The 21,138-nt window shown below is 36.6% G+C and overlaps 2 protein-coding genes and 1 long non-coding RNA gene across 3 annotated transcripts in view; 1 reads left to right on the forward strand and 2 right to left on the reverse strand.

Moving 5' to 3' along the window:
• The window catches only part of LOC122639863 (oligopeptide transporter 3-like), a 34,071-nt gene extending 16,856 nt beyond the window's left edge, over positions 1-17,215 (reverse strand). Inside the window, exon 1 of the mRNA XM_043832869.1 lies at positions 17,203-17,215. The gene's annotated coding sequence lies outside the window, so the exon portion shown is untranslated. The remainder of the gene's footprint in view (positions 1-17,202) is intronic.
• The window catches only part of LOC122639867, a 28,273-nt gene that overhangs the window by 2,855 nt on the left and 4,280 nt on the right, over positions 1-21,138 (forward strand). The window contains exon 2 of the long non-coding RNA XR_006329586.1: positions 19,458-19,473. This is a non-coding gene — a long non-coding RNA (uncharacterized LOC122639867). The remainder of the gene's footprint in view (positions 1-19,457; positions 19,474-21,138) is intronic.
• On the reverse strand, positions 5,634-9,760 carry LOC122639865 (heavy metal-associated isoprenylated plant protein 7-like). Its single transcript, XM_043832872.1, has 5 exons — positions 9,737-9,760; positions 9,395-9,587; positions 9,031-9,227; positions 6,308-6,398; positions 5,634-6,023 (listed from the first exon to the last, which is right to left on the reverse strand). Exons 1-5 carry the CDS (start codon positions 9,743-9,745, stop codon positions 5,686-5,688), a joined length of 828 nt encoding a protein of 275 aa, XP_043688807.1. The 5' UTR covers positions 9,746-9,760; the 3' UTR covers positions 5,634-5,685.

The following is a 21,138-nucleotide window of genomic DNA, read 5'->3' on the forward strand; positions in this document are numbered from 1 at the left end:
TTTATACCCCTAATTTAAAGAACCTTCGAGAATAATACAGGGGACAATTAAAAGAAGATGTATTTAGAATTTGACATCTTCTTTTAATTGCCTCTTGATTTACCATTATGTCATTATCAAAACTATCAATGTCATGTAAATCTTTTGAATATATGAAATGATAGTATTTTCCTCATTGAAAAAAAAATGTGTTATATAGAAATCTTCACTCTTAAACATGCAAATAAGTTCAAAATTCTACACTTCCATATCACCAACACCAAAGGTTTGGAATAATCTCACTCACATTCACTTTAATTACGGGCAATGTAAAGGTTTTAAACCTTCACTTCCCTTGGTTTGTTATTAGTCTGGTTTCGGTTTATTATTGATTTTTATTGTATGATTATGATTGGTTTAATCTGTTCAAGTATTTGTTTTATTTGGATTAATTGATTTTATGATTTGATTACTCAATGTATTCGATTTAACAGTCTATCATTTTAAACCATTCTAAACAGTTTAAAAATGACGATTTATGAATTCAAAACTAATATTAAACCAATTAATTTTCTTTTGCAATATATAAAACCAAATTCGAACTGATTCCAATATAAATAGTTCCATTCGATTTCGATAAACAATTTCGATTTAAAAATGACACTTATATATAACCTCATTGATGTGTTTCTATTGAGTAGAAAAAGAATTAATTGCTAATTTGGTCAATGACTTCTGAAAGACGTACTTGACAAAACACCACTCTTAAGCTTTTTACCTCCTGAATGTGCATTCTAGAAAATCCATGCTTGGTTCATACAACACTAAACTTTCATGTCTTTAAATATAATTGATGCATAACTCAAATCAAAGATAAAACAAAAGCAAAATCTTATCTAGAAAGACTTATTTAACTTTGACATTAAGAAATAACCAAGTATGGCAAAAGATAGCTTCTTTAAAGGAGTAAATTGGCAGCAAACTTAGCTTGACAGCTATATAAGTAATGAAGAAAAGCTTTTTGTGGAGGAATGTATCGCCCATGCTTAGATATAGTGGGAGGCGAAATGACTGTCTCCCCTTGATGAAAGATGGAAATCCCACCCCACATGATGCTTCAGCGCTCCCTCTCATTGGCCTCGTGCGTATGTAGAGGCCATGCTCCCCCACAGAATGTTCGCCCTCGAGATAAAGAAATGAAGGATAAGAAAGTCTATAACTTGCCTAAAAGTGGTAGGAAAGTAAGCCATAGATTATGAGGTGAAGACAAGTTTATGGCTTGTGAGAGAACCAAACTTGATAGAGAAAATAAATCTGAAAATGTGTCTCTATCTGTAAGACCAGAAGAATAGATCTTACCCTTTTTTCTGCATTTCCTTCTGAACAAGTGATTGACATTGAAGCCTTTGATGGGAACTGTTTTGTAATTATTCTTCAAATTCTGCAGCACAACATTTCAAGACCTCTCATCTACCACCACAAAACAAGGAAAGATGGGCCAATGAAATTATTCCTTGTGGAAGGAAGAAGTACACATAGAAGACTAAAGAGCAAAAATCTAAAGATTCCTTCATAAAGTGAGTTTACCTTGTGATCAAGATTTTTCCCTTTTGTATTCTAAGCCACCAAACAAAATTAAGATGCTAAAACAAGGGTTTAAAAACCTGAAGTCGGGATCTAGATCGGTCCGGTCAAGATCAGTGAGAAAGCAATCGGAATCAACCAAGACTTACCCTAACCCTAAAATTCATACAAGGATCCGATCAATCCTATCCCGATTCTTGAAACCTTAGCTAAAAGTTTTAGGGAGAAAAAACGCTACATGGGTGCATGGGATGCGCTGCCCCCTGCGCGCTGAGACACTGGGGGGAACATAAAATGACCATCGTGCCTTTATAAAAAAGTGGAATTTCTTGAGAGCATGATAGTCATTTCGCACGCCTATGTCTGGGTGCAGAGTCCCCGCACGCACCCAAGTAACATTCTCTTTCCCAAAATTCTATAAGTTAATTAGAAAAGATTCAAGCAAAGATCTACCATATGGATATATGATGGGTGGTTGACACCATTGATTTTAATTAGTGCCAACTGCTAGGAGGATAATGTTGTTTTGACCTATATGTCAAAACAAGGCAGCTCCGTTGGGGATTCAAGGGTCAATCCCCTTTGCATCACTCATAATCATGGAGGTTAAGAAAAAAATAGAGGATTTTTGGACTTTAATTTTGCGCTCTTTTTTAATTCCCTCGTCAAATTTGGTGTTTGAGATGGTCTTTGACCTACTTGAATGAAGAGAGAATCTCTTGACCTTATTGGACTCCTCGATTGTGAATTTGTTGAAAATATTCATCTAAAATATACTATGTAATAAGGGAAATGAAATACTTATCTGAATCATGGACAAATCGATGTTAATGATGGTAAATTCAAGTATTGTTTATTGTGTCACGAAAATAAAATTACAAATAGAAATTTAAGGAATCGGTAGGACTGAGTTTTGCCATTGGTCATTCTCCCTAAGACTGCAGATACTCTTTATGATGCAAATCGGGTTTTTAGGAATCAACCTTCAAGATAAAACAATCATACATATCTTCCAATAGTCATTGCACTCATTTACTAGGCTGTGTCGGGACAGTTTAGAGTTGTGCTCAATTTGGATATAAAACAATGGTGTATAAAGTCAAGAGAAAACTGAAGTTGGGATTACTTCATAATAGTTAGAAAATTGGACTAAGCTTGCTTTGGAATGATTTCTATTTCAATTTTCATGGGGTGGTTTTTATTTTGAAAATTGTTTGGTTGATTTTTACTTCTTATTTTAGTGAAACATAAATCATATGGAATAAAAATTTTGAAATAGATGACTAACTATTTCAGTTTTGAAATTAAAATTGATTTCACTCTTGCTCTTTATGAGCACATGGTTAATTAAATGGGCAAAACAGTAATTTTATGTTAAAAATAAAACATCACCCTTCTTTTTTTGATGGTCTAATCACCACCTCCCCACAACCACTATCGCCGCCGCTGCCACCACCATTCCCAAAGGAATATAGAGAATCTATTCTCATAAATTGAATTATCAAATGAATTTCTTATTCTTGAAGTATTTTAGATTGATATAACCAAAACAATTTCAATTTCTTGATAAAAAATCTATTTATTAACTATTTCATGAAATTAATCCAAAATTGAAATATAAATCATACCAAACTTGGTCTAAACTCTCTCTATATAGGAGAGGAAAAAACACCACCAAAGGTTGTCTTCAAAGATATATCAAAACATCATATATTTTCCCACAAGATATGTTTGTTGACCATTCAAACAAGCTTCCAATAGTCAATACTTATTAGTCTCTTAGGTGTCTATTAGGAAAAGAAACAACCCTCTAACAGATATTTACAAAAAAATGTTTCGTGCGTGGAGCAAGGGCCATTATTGACGGTAACATACCCGCTCTAATACCATATATATTAAGATTCCATCTTAAAATCAATTGATTGAAATTGGGGAGGCCTCTTGTGACTCTTATATTTGATAGTCGGAGCACCCACGATGGATGTAGGATTATTACCCCAATACAATCCAACAAAAGCACAACAGCCAAATCAGAGTCTCTTGAGCCCTTCAAATGTTCTACTCATGTACACAAGTTGTGTATAATGAGGGCTCTCTCAGTTTTCTTAAATCAAACTAAAAATCCTTAATCGAGGCAAATATCAGTTTATGTCAACCCATATTGATAAAGTGGTGGTCTTCAGAGAATGATCAAATAGTAATGCAGTTGCAGGTGAGATTTATTATTTGTTTATCCCTCAAGTCCCTTAAAGGGGTAAGATGTAAGTGGCTGTGAATATATATACTAAATTTAGCAAGATTTTGCTTGAGAAAGTAGTGGTCTTGTGGTCCATTATTGCCTAGCTAGCTAGCTACTTAAGTTTGCATCATCAAAGGTGATATATGAAAAAGAATCAAAGAGAGGACCAAATTAATTAGGATCCAAAATCTTTTCTGCTTCCCTTGTATAATTCCTCCTCCCCCCCACATTCATGGGTGGATAGCTCTTCTTGACCCACCCAACATTATCCATGGAAATGAATGATGAAGGTGGAAAGTAATTAAACCATCCCATCCCAACCCAACTGTCCAATTATCATCTTCTTGTTCACAAAGGTAGATAAGGTTAATGAGGTACCTTCCCTCTCTGTTCATGTATTAGGTTCTCTCTTCGTAGTCCACTTATAGAGGAGAAGAATAGATAAGATTACACCAACATCCCTTCCTTCATTGGCTTCCAACCCTTTACCTATTCTCTTGCTGCTCATCATGACCTATATAGTCAACCCTTTATCTTTGATCACTAGTTCTTCTACTGAGCCACACCACTAGCTAGGCTTCCACTGTATTTTATGCTTATTGGGCCATGGTCTTCAGATAATGGGCATTCTAATTTCTACCCTTCACTTGTGTGTTTTTTATTGGTTCAATTTGATATCTACACATAATTTCACCATAAAACATTTTTAAGGAAAATAGACTCTAGGATACATTGTTAGCCCATGCAGTAACTTGTCTAATCTTTTTTGGTTAGAAGGAAATTCATTAGCAACTAAATAAAGTGTTTATACATTTACCAACAACATCAGAAAAAACATTAAACACCTAACTGAGGCCATGTCCTACATGTAGAAAAACATGAATCTAAAACGATGCAGAAAAGAATGAAAATTGTAAACAAATAATCAAACCATCGAACAAAAAAATTTACGTGGTTCGGCAAGATTTCCTACATCCACTGTGAGATGAGATCTGCTTCATTATCAATGGAGAATAGGGTTATAGCCACACACATCCTCACACCTCTCTCAGATTGATTAGAGAGAGAGAAAAAAAAAATTTCGCTATGAATTTATAGTGAAACTCTATATAACAAATTTACCAAAATACCCATATAACCCTAAACATGACAATCTCACATTTCGCAACATGGATCTCGCTAATTAATAGGAATGTGGAAGAGTTCCTCTCTTTCATGTTAACTCCTATGATAGCTCAACCTAACAATTCCTCCAAATAACCTTCTAACGCGAACTTACTCAAGGAAGTTAAATCATGTACACATATGCTACCTTCCTAATTACACGAAACAAAGAGCAATGGGCTTGGGATGTATCGTCTTGGATGACCAAGAAAAACTGGTTTTCGTCACAATAGATCGATCACCTCTACCTGGTGTTAGCTATTGTTGGTGAGGCTTTAGCAATTAGAGTTAGACTAAAGGCAATTTTTTTCAGTTGGAAATCGACGGGTTAACTTATTCTACTCCAACTGTCAAATCTTTGTTAGGTGCTGATTGAGATCTTCTCCCATGTGGTTTATGAGTTTGGATCACCTACCCATGCGTGTACACTTCATGTATAGTTAAATGATGACATGTATCTTTTTTGCTTTTATAAATGTCTCGTCATACACTCTTAATGATCACATGAAGGAACATTTATGAATATAAAAGAACAAATGTCATCACCTAACTTTACTGTACGTGAATTAGTCCGAGTTAGCTTGCCTAAACACTGTGCTACTGGGCCAGCCATTGATCAATCACCATTACAGTCTGGAAAGACCACAAGACAGTCTCTTATTATTTCATGGAAACATGCATTACATTCTTAGATAACTGATTTAACTACAACTGCATGACTACATCACAGAACATGCATTAGGGTTCTCATCACTGAAAAGCTGAGGATATGTGTAGTACTCCATGTAGTGTTTGGGAGCCCAATACTCATATTTCTTGGCATCAGCTTTATTATCATCTTCTCCCTTGCTTTCCTCATTTTCTTTCTTCTCTCCTTCTTTATTATCTTCCTTCTTTTCTTCTTCTTTCTTCTCTTCTTCTTTCTTTCCTTCCTCTTTCACAATAGAAGCTTGTTTCCTAGTCCTCTTGTAGACATTCTCCACGAGCGCCGCTGAGTCTACAACACCCTTTACCGTCACTTGATTGTTTGCAACATCGGTAACTACTGATTCCACCCCTGCAAAACATGATCATGTATGAATAAGGTCGCCCCTCCTATGTGAGGTTGGGACAAAGGATTGACTGCTCTGATACCACTGATACAAACATTAGGAGATCTCATTTCCAACTTATAAGGTGAGGGAACCCAAGACTATATCAACTCCTACCAAGTCCCTTATGGAACATATGTGTGATCAACCTTGGATCATAACATATAGTCAAGTTACTCAACAATGGAAAAAAAAAAAATTGTACCCAAAAAATAAAAAATAAAAACAGGGGACATATGGTTATATATACCTTGTATCTTTCTGATCCGCTTCTGCAAAACTTGAGCACAGGCTTCACAGTGCATGTAAACTTTCAAGATGACTGTGATTACAGGAGGAGGCTGCAACCATTACAGATTGAAATCGGAAAAGCGAAAAGAGTGTGATTAGTCTGTACACTCAACCCATTTGAAGAGTTTTACAAAATCCATTTGAAGAACATTATAAGTATAGTCAACGCCAATTTTAAGGTCTTGGTAATCATTAATTTTCAGATTTGAGTGTCGATTCTAGGGTTTTTGGGATCCGATTCGACCCAATTCCGATTCCATTAACCTTTGGTGCCATCCCAGCTTTAAAAAGACACATCTATTATATAATTTCTTTATTTAATTATAAGGGAAAATATTCTATGAACCCATTAAGATGTACACTGACACCCCTTTTCTCATCAAATGACCTCTCTACCCCAATGTACGAAACTGTTTCATCGCTCTCATTGGTATGCTCCCTATACCCCTTGCTCAAAGAAGCCTCACCTTAAATTATAAACATGGCAATAGATCGTTGATTGGTCATGTAGTCTATACATCAATGTTGGGGCCAATGAGAGCACATATAGGAGCATCAATAAAGATGAGATTTTTTTTTATTTCAAGCAAAGATTGGGTGATAATTTGGTGGATCGTGATCGTCTACGGTGCACTGCCCGTAGCGGTGCAGCCCACACACATCACCATGCGCATTGTCCGCCTTACCCCTGCCCAAGCACCTTGCCCGAGTAGGGGTAAGGCAGACATTGCGTGCGGCGATGTGTCTCTACGGGCAGCGTGCCGTAGAGGATCTGAATTATAATTTGGTGTGCTCATGGTTTTAGTGCACGGTATTGGAACGGGTATCGGCGACCCACAAAATAGATACGGTATTGGCCTGGATCGGCTGTATCAGACAAAAATACCCTCGAGTTTCCTTTAAAAAATGAGTTTTCTGACCATTTTACCCCTTGTCTGTACTGTGCTACCGATACGATATTGGCACGGTATCAACATCAGCAACTAGCAAAACCGATATATATTGCCCGATATGAACGATACGATACCAATACTTAGAACCATGGGTGTGCTCTTATGTTTGGGCCCAAGATCCATGCGACCAAGCAGCGTTTGTTTTCCCTTATAAAAATGAAGGGAAAAGGTTCCCAGTGCTGCCGCTTGTAGAGAGAACCTTCTCCCAAAATATTAACAAAAGCCAAACCAATGTTTTGGGTGTCGTGAAATAACTAGAATAATCACCGACTAACAGTACGATTCCCAAAGATGCATTGGCATTGGTGCTGTGATGCTCGTCCCGTGAATATTCTCGTGATACTAGCCCAACACATTTCCGTGTGTAATCAAAGCAACGGTGTGTTTGGGCCCAATTTCTTGTCTGGCCTGGCCCAACTGGTACCAAAACTGAACCCTGCCAAACCATTTTTACAGCTAGCGTAGAACAGCACAAGAGGTCCATACCTGACCAAGAAACCACACCAGCGACCCACAAAAGTACATATAATTCAATTTGGGCTGAAACGAAACCCCAAAAAAGAAAAAAGCCCAATATTTATTTTAAACTGAAATGTTTTGAAGCCCCGTATACAATTAGGGTTTTTACTAAACTGAGACCAAAATCTGAAACTTGGATTTTAATGGAACGAAACCAAAGGATCTACAATAACTTAAAATTAAAATCCAATCTGGGCTCACAATGGAGTGAAAAGTTGTTTGTCGCCAAACACTTTCCAGATTGAAAGAAGAAATGGTTTGTATACATTGAATCAGACGCAGACAATGGCACATGACTGGTACAGTATTTGTGTATGACACACAAAGGATGACTATGAATAAGACAGAAATAACCGGGTCGGGTAGAGGACCACTTAATACAAAGGTGCCCTAGGTAAATAAGTAAAGAAAGAGCATTCTCTGTGGGGGGGGAGCGTAGGGGCTACGTGTGCACGCTGTCATCTTAGGGGGTGGGTTGGTCATTTCACCCCCTCCTCCAGGGCGTGGGCTTCGCCCCCCCCTCCCCAATAGAGAATATTTTCCCAAGTCGAGATGAGTTGGGATCCCAATTCGAGTTAAACTCTCTAAAGGAATCCGAGGTGGAATGGTAAAACAATAGACCACGTAAATGGAATCATTACTCCCCCCTCTAATAGTTTGAATTGCCTGAAATGCTTTCAAAACCATGATTTTATGTCCAAAAAACAAATACATGCACACACACACACACATATATATATATATATATAGACTTACCGCCTTTATAAGGAGTTTGATGTGTCCAAAATCATGGCATTGAGGGTATTTTGGGCACTTTGTATTTACTACACATAAAAAAATAATTATGTCCGATTCTTCTATATTTTCTTATTTTCAGAATGCATTCTAGACCCAAGATCTATTATTATCATGGTTATAAATATCAGTATCAAGATTCATATCAGTCTCGGACGATGCCGATATCGATGTGTATTCAGCCATATCGGGTGATTTTGCCCTCACTTTTAATATTTTTTTAAAAAAATATTTTTGACAGATTTACCCCTAATAAGAAATCGTACCACTGATACAGATTCAGGTAGGTATCGATATCCGATACCAAGATTTATAACCATGATTTTGTGTTGCTTCACAGCAATGAGACAATGACCTATGATTTTATACATTTTATCTTAATTTGGGGGGTTGTGAAGGGAAATGACTGAAATACCTCATCCTTCTTGTCTTCCTTCTTCTCTTGAGACTCCTCTTTCTTCTCCTCCTCAGGAGGTTTGGGCAAAGGTGAAATAAGCTCCACTTTTCTACCACTCTTCTTCTGAACTCTCTCACACACCTTTATAGGATCCGCTGTCTTCCCTTTCACTACCACTTTATGAGATTTGTAATCCGTCATTACTTCCTCAACCCCTGTAAACAAAATAATTAAACAATTGCAGAAGAAGAGTTCATATGCTACTGTAATTAAAATTAAGGGCTTTCTCTTTCTGTCTCTCTCTCACCCACACACACACACAAAGTTGAAAAAAAGAAAATTAATACAGAGAAGGGGAATTAAGTGTGAAATGGGGCTAGACCTTGAAATCCTTTTAGGGCTTTGCCGACTTTCCGAGCACAAGCCTCACAATGCATATCAACTTTGAGAACGATCTCCTGAGGCTCTTCAGCTTTCTTCTCCTCTTCTTTCTTTTCTTCTGCCTTCTTCTTCTTCTCTTCTGTGCCTCCTTTCTCTTTCTTCTCCTCTTCTTTCTTTCCTTCTTCTTTGGTCTCCTGCCATAATATTAGAGTAAAAAATACCTTCTAGATCAGCCTTTCAAATCTCTAATTACCAACTACATTCAAAACCCAAACAAAAATTATATTCCAGATAACAGTAGTGACAAGAATTTTCTGCTCAGAAACTAGTGTAATATACTTACTTCACCCATCTCTACCCAGATAGGGAGCAGCAAGCTGTGCTTAAGACTCTTTGCTACCAAATAATTTCTTTGGTGCAAACTCCAAAAGTTGCAGAGCACTACTTAGAAAGCAAAAAAAAAACCCTTTCGTAGATGAGTTGGATTAGATAGTGGGAAAGAAGAAAATACAGTCCTTGCTTCTCCTCCTTATTAGGAGAGGGAGGGCAAATCTCTCTCTTCTGTTTCTGTGTCACTGTGTATGTGTGGTGGTGATGTGGTTAAGTAAGTGGGGGTGGAGATTCTGCAATGCTGATGTGGAATCCTTTAATGCTGACTAAACTTTAGTCCTTGACGTTTAGGGGGGAAAGTCAGGTGGTTCTTTAACATGTGGCAGGGAACCCTAATAAATTGTGAGGTGGGCCAAGTGGGCCAAGTGGGCCAAGTGGGTTAATCCACCAAACGTTGCAAGAATTAATTCTAAACATCCATTGGGTCAGAGAGTGGGGCCTCTGTGAAATGGACAATATGGGGATTTTAATGACCTGAGCCCATTCAAATTGCATGAGAACTAAGATCTGAGATCTAACATTATGGTCACTCCATCATTACTTATTGCAATTTTGTCCTTTTCTTCTACCAAACAAAAAATACAAAAAAAACCTTGTCTTTTTCTTATTGGCATGTCTTGTGGTGTCAAATAATATATAACTTTACTAGTCCTTTTTTTTAAAAAAAAAATCCTATTCGTATGTCTAGGGATTTAGTAATCGATATCAGTTATTGAATCAATCTTAGTCGATATTGATCTGAATTAACTCATATCGTATGGATTTGACCTTGTTTTCATTTAAAACTAGTTATTTTTTCCCATTTGACGATTGGTTAGGAAACGATGTCAAACCCTATCATCAATATTGATCCAATCCTGATTACTAAAACCATGAGTATAACACTTTTAGTTTTGAATAACATAAATCTTGTCATTTCACAAGTTTACTTGAAAAATGTGAATCTCTTTTAATGTTAGGGTAAATTGGAATGATTCCGAACTTCCAGGTAATTTTGATGGGTTGTAATAGATTCTAGTACTTTGGGGCTCGGACCAGAACCGTCCCTACTAATTAATCAATCGATACCAATTGTTAATGGGTGGGATTGTTTTAGTTTTAGAAACGGTTGCTGTGTCCAAAATTCTTACCAAATCATATCAAACATCAAATACTAATTTCTAAACATACAAACAACCAAATTTCCCTACCCTCTGCGTAAAATAATTTTTTTTTATTTATTTTAGAAAGCTGACCCACCCCATAAAATCATAAATGCTAGGGCTAATCCCCATAAGCGACTTTCACGGTATAGTTCACTGCCTCGTCAGAACAACTTGGATGCTCACATGGGAATTACTGAGCTACAGTTCTTGCCATTAAATGAATAAATGCGGATTTCTTCTGGTTTTCATTTGTAAAACTCTTTTAAAAAAAAAAAAGAAGTAATTCTTGATCTGCTAAATTAGATAATTTATCTTATCTGCACTTTTTGGGTAGAAACTTATGTTATTTGTACACGTGTACAGTTATATGGTAAGTTGGATGAATCAAAAATTTTGTAGACAGGTAAATCTCCATACGGTCACCCTATTCACATTTCAAGAAAAATAGCTTATCAATCAAGTAACAAAATAAAGTAATGAAAATTTTCAATATTAAAATGAGGTGAAAATGTGCATGAACTATGCTCTCAAGTAGAGGTGTCAAAAATGAGATCAGACCTTTTGAACCGATAAAAAATGAGACCTCATCAAAACGATTAACGGAACACCTTATTATCGGTTTGCTATTTTAGTTTTGGTTTTAAAAAAAACCATTAAAAGACTGAAACCTATTAGATCAATTGAAACCGGGATAACCCTGGTAAAATGGATAAAATCTAACAATTTTTTATACAAATTTTCTCTTTTTACATATAAATTATTGAGATTAGACTAATAATAGATCTATAAAAGAAACGATTTTTTTTTTTTTTTTGATGGTAAAAATCTATAAAAGAAACGATAGCTGGCATAAATTAATCATTGGTTTCACTTTGGCTTTTGTAAATGGAACACTTTATTGGGGATTATGTGGTCTGGTTTTAATCTGATTCGATATATTAAAAAAAAAAAAAAGATAAATTATACGGACTTCTCCTGAGTTTTGCCTTAAATACACTTCTTTCTCTTATATTTAAAAAATATACAATCTAACCCAGTAGATTAACACCTTTAACAAAGAAACAAAATTTACCAATTTAACCTTTCACAAATAAACTCATTACCGGCAACCCTTTACTATTTATTTTTATTTTTTGGATAAAAAACTGGATGGGACCAACCGAACCAACCGTATTACACCCTAATGTTAAGGGTCATACCAGACAACAACCATTTGCAAAGGGCAAGGAGGGTCATGACATTGACCTGCACCATCATCTTTCCTTTGACACTTTGTGAAAGCACAGGAAAGAGAAGGGGGGGAGGGAGGGGTGGAGAACTAGGGATACCGTTAGGTGGACTAGGGGTGCCCGCGAATTGAAGGTGATTCATGGAAATGTTTTTATTCAATCGATTGGGATCGATATTGTATTAGGCGTATAAGATACCCTGTGGCTATACACCTATACCATTTATGTAACATATATCGATCTGACATCGATCAAGTATTGGTATTGATGTTGGCCAATACCGATATGGATTGGCCGATGTGAGACCGATACCTAAAACACAGGAAAAGCAAACAAGAACAACCTGTAAGTATAGCTTTCCATCTCAAAGACTCAAATTGGAAAGAGTGGTATATATCCTATCGCTGGACCCACAATCATATCCTATCGCTGGACCCACAATGAGATTCTGATCCCGGCAAGTGATCATAGAGATGAGAAACCCTAAGTCCCTGGGCGGCCCCGAAAGTTATTTCCTTTTGGAGTCTTTCATTGATTGGGCCGAGAAAATTTTTCTAGGAATAGGATGCTTCAATCACAGAGGACCCCACTTGATTCTAACCATCCAATACATGCCATGTGTGATGATAAGGATTATCGTTTCCTATCCTCTTAGGATTTCTTCCTTTCTCTTCGCTGCTCCCCCTTTGGAATGAGTAGGTCGGAGAAAAAAAGGAAGATATAGACAATGTAAAACAAATGATGAAAAGTTTCTCAACCTCTTCTGTCTTTTACGTACCCAATATCTGTTAACATCAACAATTACGTCAAAAGTCTCAAAGCAGATGAAGCGCGTTAAATCAAGTCCTTTAACCTATTTTATACTAGGTTAGTCCAATCTAATACATATATACTAGAGTGGGTTCTATTGGGCAAATAACAGATCACCATGTTTCTTCAACCGTCATCCTCGATAGCTCTGACTCTGACGATAGATAATCATTTTCAAGCGGTTCCACTCTACTCCAAGATTTTTGCCTGATGGGAGGTAATCCTTTCTTGACTGTTTCACTCTACCCTAGGTATCCCCTCTCTTAGGTAATCCTTTCCGTGAATCGAATCCGTGATGTGGTGTATGTTTCTAATACCAAATATTAGGTACTTAACTAATACGCCAAAAACTCCAAAACTGATGGAACACGTTAAATCAATCCCTTTAATATATCTCATAGTAAACTGACCCAATCTAGTGCTCATACACTAGAGTGGATCCCATTAGACACATAACATCAACCCAAAACCTCTTTTTTTAGAAGATGGATTTTGCTGAAAGCTAAAATATCCAAATTTTGCTGACCTGAAAAAGAGATCTGTTTTTGCAATTAGAAAAGAAAAGGATAGTCAATGAATTATGAAACCTGAAAATTTTTTCTTATTTCCCAATACCCAGATCAGATCACAGGTCCACACTAGAAAGGTACTGTTAGATAGACTGATGAGCACAGGGAAAGTGTTTTCCTGTGGCTTCAGTTCAGATGGGTTTTCAGCTAAATAAACATAAAGTTCGAGTGTTGTTTTAAAGTTGTTTTTGGCCGCATTCTAAGAATAGATTTTGGGTCTATAAATGTATTCTGGAAACGAGAAAATAAAGAACCGGATTTTAGATTGTGTTCTAGACTCAGAATTTATTCTGAGAATACATACCAAACACAACCCAGGTAAACCAAAGCTTTCAATTCATCTCCCCATGATTCTGAATTCATTTCTCATATGAGATATTGGTGGTGAAAGTACTCTTTATGTCAAAACACTCCAAACAAAAGAAAAGGATTCGTGTGGATACGGGTCATAGGCAAAATCCCTTGGGATCATGATAATCTGTAAAGTAGGTGGCCTTGAAGGCTCCTCATAACAGAACCACCTAGAACTGCACTAAAAAAAGAAGAGTGGTCCTGGTTCCTGAATCCAAAGTGCAATGAGATGAGATAAGACTATAAGAGATAGAAAAGTCACAGAGCCCAACATACCCAAAATTGCAGCCCACAACCAACTGTAAAACATTGAAAGAGAGTTAGGTGATAGTAAAACACTCACTAAAGGGCATGTGAAGCACACAGCTACTGCAGGCACTACAAACAGAAATTCATTGAGACTTCACTGTCTACTCTGCTCCACCTTTTTTTTTTTTTCTTTTCTTTTCTTTTCTGAGCTTCACAGGATTGTGCAAATTTCCCAAATGCCCTGGAATGTCTTCATGATTCACACCCAACCCAAAAAAAAAAAAAAAAAAAAAAAAAAGGAGTATCCTCAGGCGCACAGTTCTATGTATGAGGATCGGCCTAGGGTTTTCTTGTACAAAATTGGCCTCTGTTAATTCCGATCCGGTTCTTAAAACACTGCTCCTTTCATTCTGTCACCATTCACCTGTGAAAAATGCCAAACCAAACACATTGAACATAAAAAATGGGCCTCAAGTTGGAAAACTTAAAGATCCAATTCTAATCCATGGGGCAATGGGCCAAATGTCTCAATCTAAGTCCAAATAATGGACCTTATTAAGTTTCAAGAACATTTGGGTTCTACTTCTGCATCCCTCCCCTCTTATGAACTTGTACCAGTGTTGGTGCAAAGTCTAGTGAATGAACTCTTCACCTTTGATTTTTCATATGGCCCTGTTCTTCCAACAGTGCCAACTGCCAAACAAAATTCACTTCTTCAAACAATTGGAGAGAGTGAGTTAGACTTAGCAAATGGAGAAGTAAGATTGGTTTAAGAATGAATCATGACTAACTAATAATATGGACAACACACAATAGATCATGTATAAAGGTCAATGAATGGCTTCCCACTCTCCACATCCATGCAAAAATACCTACTTTGGAACACAATTTTATCAGAAAGTGATGTGAGGATCACCAGTCTGGAAGTATCTAATGGCTAATAACATCATTTCACTCATCATCATCATCTAATCACAGATTAAATTTCACATCGATCTCCAAGTTTCAGTTTACAGGTAAGAAATATATTCTGGTAATCGCAATTCAAGAATAACAAAGGGTTAAAGCCCCAACCTCCTACTTGCAAAATCAATTATACAGAAATTTAACATGCGGCGCTGATGAGCACATTTATGTATGAAATCTTAGGGCATAAAGCATACATTTTACCACATTTGACAGAGCTACTTCGATGCTTTCTTGTGTTTTTCAGGTTTTAGGTGAATTCTTGTGAAAATGAAGCAAAAGATGCTAAGAATAGACGGAAGCGCCCAGGAGTCGAGAAAATCAAGTTTAGATTGAGCACTGAAAGAATCATGCCAATCAATCAGATGTGAATGTGATTACAGTGGGTCCCTTAGCATAATTTTGAGGTGTTAATAGTATGGCTGCGTAGCCCGTCGAATCAGCTTCGCAATGGTTCAAACGGCATTTGATTCCGAATTGAAACGAAGAAGTTACGATCGTTTCTGTGGATAGGGGTTTATTTGTAATTATTAATAGTTGGCTGGGGACAAAGTAAAGCAGAAGTTCAGATTCTAGGGGTCTTAATGTAATTATCAAAAATTATCTTTCTGTGAGCCGAAAGATTCCATTTGGAAGGCTCTGGAGCAGTCCAACTTCAACTTGAGATATCTTGGGCTCCCGAACTCCAAATTGGACGAAATTTGGGTCTATGATGGGGTGATTTTTCGTAAGGAATACAACAGTGAGGCCCATATAAGCATCCCATGCTCCACGTTTTTTGAAGGACAGATTTGAAATTTCATTAATTATGAGTGAAATCCTAGTCATCACCCTTGTTCTCTCTCTCTCCTCCAACTTTTTCAGGGCATTTTTTGGAATTCTACTTGGGATAGATTTCTTTTGAAAGATATTCTCTCATCTATGGAATGTTGAAAGGTCAAAGATGCCTTGATCTCATTGCTTGGAGAAAACACCTACAAAGAAAATGAAGCACAAGTTAGAATTCGAAAATTACTTTTTAATAAATAGAAGGTTTATGTATCTAGGATTCTTTTTTCTCTCTCTTTCAATTTTTTTTTCTCTTTTCTTAGGGAATATTTCTCCTACAGTTCCTTCTTCTCTTTTCTCCTCTCTTCCCCCTATAAATACCCCTTGCCCTTTGGATTGTAAGAAATTAGTTTTTAGTTCAGTTTTTAGTCAGTTTTTAATTCAGTTTTTAGTGTAGTTTTTAGCTCATTCACTTAGTGAAATTTCTTCTCTTCTTCTCATTCTAATTTGTGATTTTTGATTTTTCTAAGTTTTAGTTTGCTTTTTTGATTTTCATTTAATGGTTTTAATAGGTTTAGTTTATGCTTTAATTTTAATTTAAGTCTTCAATTGGGTTGTAATTTATTAATTCTAGTTTAGGTTTTAAGCCTTCTAGTCTGAGTTCTTAAGTTGATAACAAGACTTGAAGATTTAGAAGAGGAGACCATGGTAAGTTTATGCAAATATGCAAGCTTTTCAATTACATTCATGCAAGCACATCCATGTTTTACTATCTAAACTCTCAATCTCATTCTCCATCTCCTTTATTTCTTTCTATCTTCTTCTTCTTCTCCCTCTATTTCTGTTATTTTAATTTTATATGATTGTGGTTTGTGGATGCATTTTTATTCCCTTATTTCTTTTTATGTGGTTAGTATGTGTGACTGCATTTTTATTCCTTTCAATTCGCTTTAGTTTGATAGGTTAGATGCTCATGTGTTGGGATGCCGATTTAATCCCTTAATTTTGTCAGATATTTATGAGTTAGGATGCATTGATTTTTGTTAGTTTAATTAGTTTAATTTAACATTTTAATTTGGTTCACTTTGCATTACTTTTAAGTTAGTTAAATAGAGTGACGTATATCTCTTCATGTTCGACCCGTAGCTACGATTGACCCGTACGTTTGCGGTTTTATTTTAACTCAAATAAGTTTTTGGCACCGTCGCCAGGGAGATTATTGTCCGCTTTATTTTTCTTATTTTTAAGTAATTCGAAGTGTTTTATTTTATTTTACTTTTTTTTCTAAAAAAAAAAAATAATAATTTTTGAAAACCTCATCTTGTTTCTCTTCTGTTTCAAAGACTCACAGCCCAATCTAAAGTCCTTCTTATGCTCAAACCCAACCTCTTTTGGTGTCCCTCATAGGATTAAGTTACCTATGATGCTGCATCTTGACTTGGTTGGATGGAATGGCATATGACTTATCTTTGGAGGTGACCAACTTTGATAACAGGAAAGCGACATAGTGAGTGCCTTGGAAACAGAAACATGTAGTAGTCATCCACTCTATATTAGAATCCAATTGGAGTCACCCGTAGGTGGCGCTTGAAGACTATACGGGTTCCCTTACTGTCAACCTATATGGCAACCTTACAGCTTTAGAACCATTGTTTCAATTTTTTAGGGCAATGCACCAACTGTCTATTTATTTCTTCATGTTTTTAGTGAATTTTTTCTAGTCTTTTATTTTTCTTTAATTTTTCTAAGGGAGACCTTAATTTGGGATAGGTGGTTAGTTTAAAATAATAGGAGATACACTTCCACCTATGACTTTGGGGGAAAGATAGAACTATGCTAAGGCAACCATAACTTTGGGGGAAATGTTTAAACATACTAGAGCGGCCAAAAGTAGAGAGTTAGAGAACAACTTTGCACTACCCCAATACAATTTTGTTCCCCAACCCAACTATGGGCTTTCAGAAAATTTTGACTGGTCTCATCCCCAGGCTATCCATGTTATGGACGGATGCCCTAATCTTTATGGGGGGAGCTATGGTGATGAGCATGTGAGTCCTCTATTTCAATACAATTCTTTTGGCACTACAATCAGGGGTGGAATGATCATCCCAATTTCTCGTGGGATCAATGGAATAACCAAGCTGGACCACCCAATTTTCAATACCATGGCCAGTTTGGTCCTCCAATGCCCAACCCTCCACTGAATCTCAATGAGTCAGCTCTCCTTGAACCATATCACCAACCCCCTAAGTTTCAAAGCATGGGTGAGGAGGCCAAACTGAGTGAGCTTGAGAAACATATAGCCCTTCTCACGACAAGCCAAAATACCATGGAGAAGCACCTCTCTCAACTGATAATCATGGTGTAAGAGGAGGAAACGGGTACATTACCTAGTCAACCTGAACCGCCCCATCCCCAGTTTAATGATGTTGAAAGTCCACCACCCCAGTTTGAGGTTAATGAGAGTCATTCCCAACACAATTATTCTTAAGATGATTTATTTGTTGAGATTGAGTCGCCTGAAGAGGTTAGTGAAGCGAGGTTTGATGAGCTACCTAGGGCGTCCAACTTTTACCTGAAATTTCTGATTTTAGTGCGCCTGGTGTTTCTACTAATTTAGAATCAGATTTTCATGATAGCATAGAAACCCTGAAAATTCGATCTCCCTCTCTCCCTTTGGAAAACCCAGTTGACTGTCATACTGAGGATTGTTTTGTCCTACATATTGGTTTGTCCAAACCTCCTAGGTTTAATGATTTTATTGAGGAGGACAATGTTAGTCATGATGCTCTTCAAGCATATTTCCATGATCCTTATTTGGCAAACCAATTTATACAAAAAGCGGATAGTTGTATTGCTAGGATTGATTTGAGTAAACCTCCCATTTTTTATGATTATTTTGATGAGATTTTTCATAATCCTTTTTATGCTTACTGTGATCCATTCTTGGTTGATTTTTGCGATAATGACATGTGTTCTACATTGCAAACGGGAGAGAATGGGAGGATTTATGGCCTAAGTTTCAATGCCTTTATTTTCCACTATCCCATGAGGACAGATTTTTCTGTTGGGTATTTCTCAATTGTGCTTAACTTTTATATTATTTCTCACTTTACTAAAATCCATGGTCGAGTGTTTTCTGGTTCTGAAGCTCTTTCTACTTTTGTCAAGCTCATGACTCTTCATGATTCTCTTTGTGATTATATCTGGTAAGCCCCCTCATCCCCTCCCATAGCCTTTTTTATTTTTTGCATACATTGAGGACATTGCATGACTTAAGTGTGGGGGGGGTGTGTGAGCTTGCTTATTTGGTAAATTTTGATTGTGACGGTAGATTGGTGTTGTGCATACATTTCTTTGATTGCGAAGTGAGAGAAAGAGGGAATTAGGTGTCCTAGCATGCAAAATAATAAAAAAATTCCTTTTCAAGGACAGTAATTGATTTATATCCGATGAGAGGGATTGAGTTAAAAAATATGAGCGTTATTTCATTTGATGGCTAGATTTCTCTATGTGTTTTATGGACCCTTTGATCTTTTGGCTAGTAGTTGAGACCAATTTGTTTGTGGCAAGGCAAGGCATGAAAGTAAATGAAAAAAAAAAGTGAAAGAAAAAAGAAAGAAATAGAAAAGAAAGTGGAATTCCTTGGGAGTAGACAGGGCACTGTGCCTCATGAAACAAAGTGACTTGATCAAAATTCCTTGGAAGGAAACTCAAAAAAAAACTCTTGCATCAATGTCTCAAAGTCTTTATGGATATATGCAAAAAGCGAAGCTACCAAATATTTGGGTGTCTGGTGTATGCTCCACCATGTCATTTAGAGAACAATAGTGGAGTAGAAATAGAGTTTGTTGTTGAGAAAGAAAAAAAGCTTTTGTCTTAATGCCTAGAAAGAAGGTATGGTAAAAAATACTCAAAGCCTAAGTCTTTGGTTCCATTGATGTTATGAGTGGTTTATCTGAAGTGAGTAGTGTTCAGAAAATATGAGGAGTTCCCTTAATCTTGATGCATGCTTGTTACTTGAATTGAAGTGGGATGATAAAATTTAAGTGTAGTGGAACCTTTGGCTCCTTGATCTTTAGTTGATCATTCTTAGAGCTTGTGTGCACTATCCTACTTATACCATGATTAAAATTTGCAGCATTCATTTACAATTGAATTTTGGGTGTATATTCACTGCAAACACCCACGAGACAAAACTCGTCCACTAGGGGCAACCTAGGGTTTAAAGGCTTGTTGCACATGCTAAGTGCAACCGTGATTCCTACGAAAGTGAGTTAGGATTTTTTGCATTCTAGATTAGTTTTTTTTTTTGCTTTACTTGAGAACAAATAACGTTCAAGTGTGGGGGAATCTGATGAGCACATTTATATATGAAATCTTAGGGCATAAAGCATACATTTGACCACATTGGACAGAGTTACTTTGGTGCTTTCTTGTGCTTTTCAAGTTTTAAGTGAATTCTTGTGAAAATAGAGCAAAAGACGCTAAGAATAGCCGGAAGCGCCCAGGAGTCAAGAAAATAAAGTTTGGATTGAGCACTGAAAGAATCACGTCAATCAATCAAATTTGGCCCCTTAGCATAATTTTGAGGTGTTAATAGTATGGATGCGTAGCCCATTGAGTCAGCTTCGCAACGATTCAAACAGCATTTGATTCCGAGTTGAAACGAAGAAGTTACGGTCATTTCCATGGATAGGGGTTTATTTGTAATTATTGATAGTTAGCTGGGGATAAAGTAAAGCAAAAATTCGGATTCTAGGAGTCTTAGCACAATTATCAAAAGTTATCTTTCTTTTAGCCGAAAGATTCCATTTGGAAGGCTCTGGAGCAGTCCAATTTCAACTTGAGATATCTTGAGCTCCCAAACTCCAAATTGGACGAAATTTGGGTCTATTTTGGATGATTTTTCGTAAAGAATACAACAATGAGGCCCATATAAGCATCCCATGCTCCAAGTTTTTTTAAGGATAGATTTGACATTTCATTAATTGTGAGTGGAATCCTAGTCATCACCCTTGCTCTCTCTCTCTCCTCCAACTTTTCAAGGGCATTTTTTAGAATTCTACTTGGGATAGATTTCTTTTGAAAGATATTCTCTTATCTATAGAAGGTTGAAAGGTCAAAGATGCCTTGATCTCATTGCTTGGAGAAGACACCTACAAAGAAAATGATGTACAAGTTAGAATTAGAAAGTTACTTTGTAATAAATAGAAGGTTTATGTATCTAGGATGCTTTTCTCTCCCTCTATCAATTTTTTTTTCTTT

This window comes from Telopea speciosissima, chromosome 9, assembly GCF_018873765.1.
Source record: "Telopea speciosissima isolate NSW1024214 ecotype Mountain lineage chromosome 9, Tspe_v1, whole genome shotgun sequence".
NCBI lineage: Eukaryota > Viridiplantae > Streptophyta > Magnoliopsida > Proteales > Proteaceae > Telopea > Telopea speciosissima.

What these genes read in the sequence shown, in the direction of transcription:
- LOC122639865 (XM_043832872.1), bottom strand. An exon ending in AGGAAGACAAGAAGGATGAG is followed by an intron (nt 6,399 to 9,030) that starts GTATTTCAGTCA and finishes TAATGGTTGCAG; the next exon opens with CCTCCTCCTGTAATCACAGT. An exon ending in GCGGATCAGAAAGATACAAG is followed by an intron (nt 6,024 to 6,307) that starts GTATATATAACC and finishes CATGTTTTGCAG; the next exon opens with GGGTGGAATCAGTAGTTACC.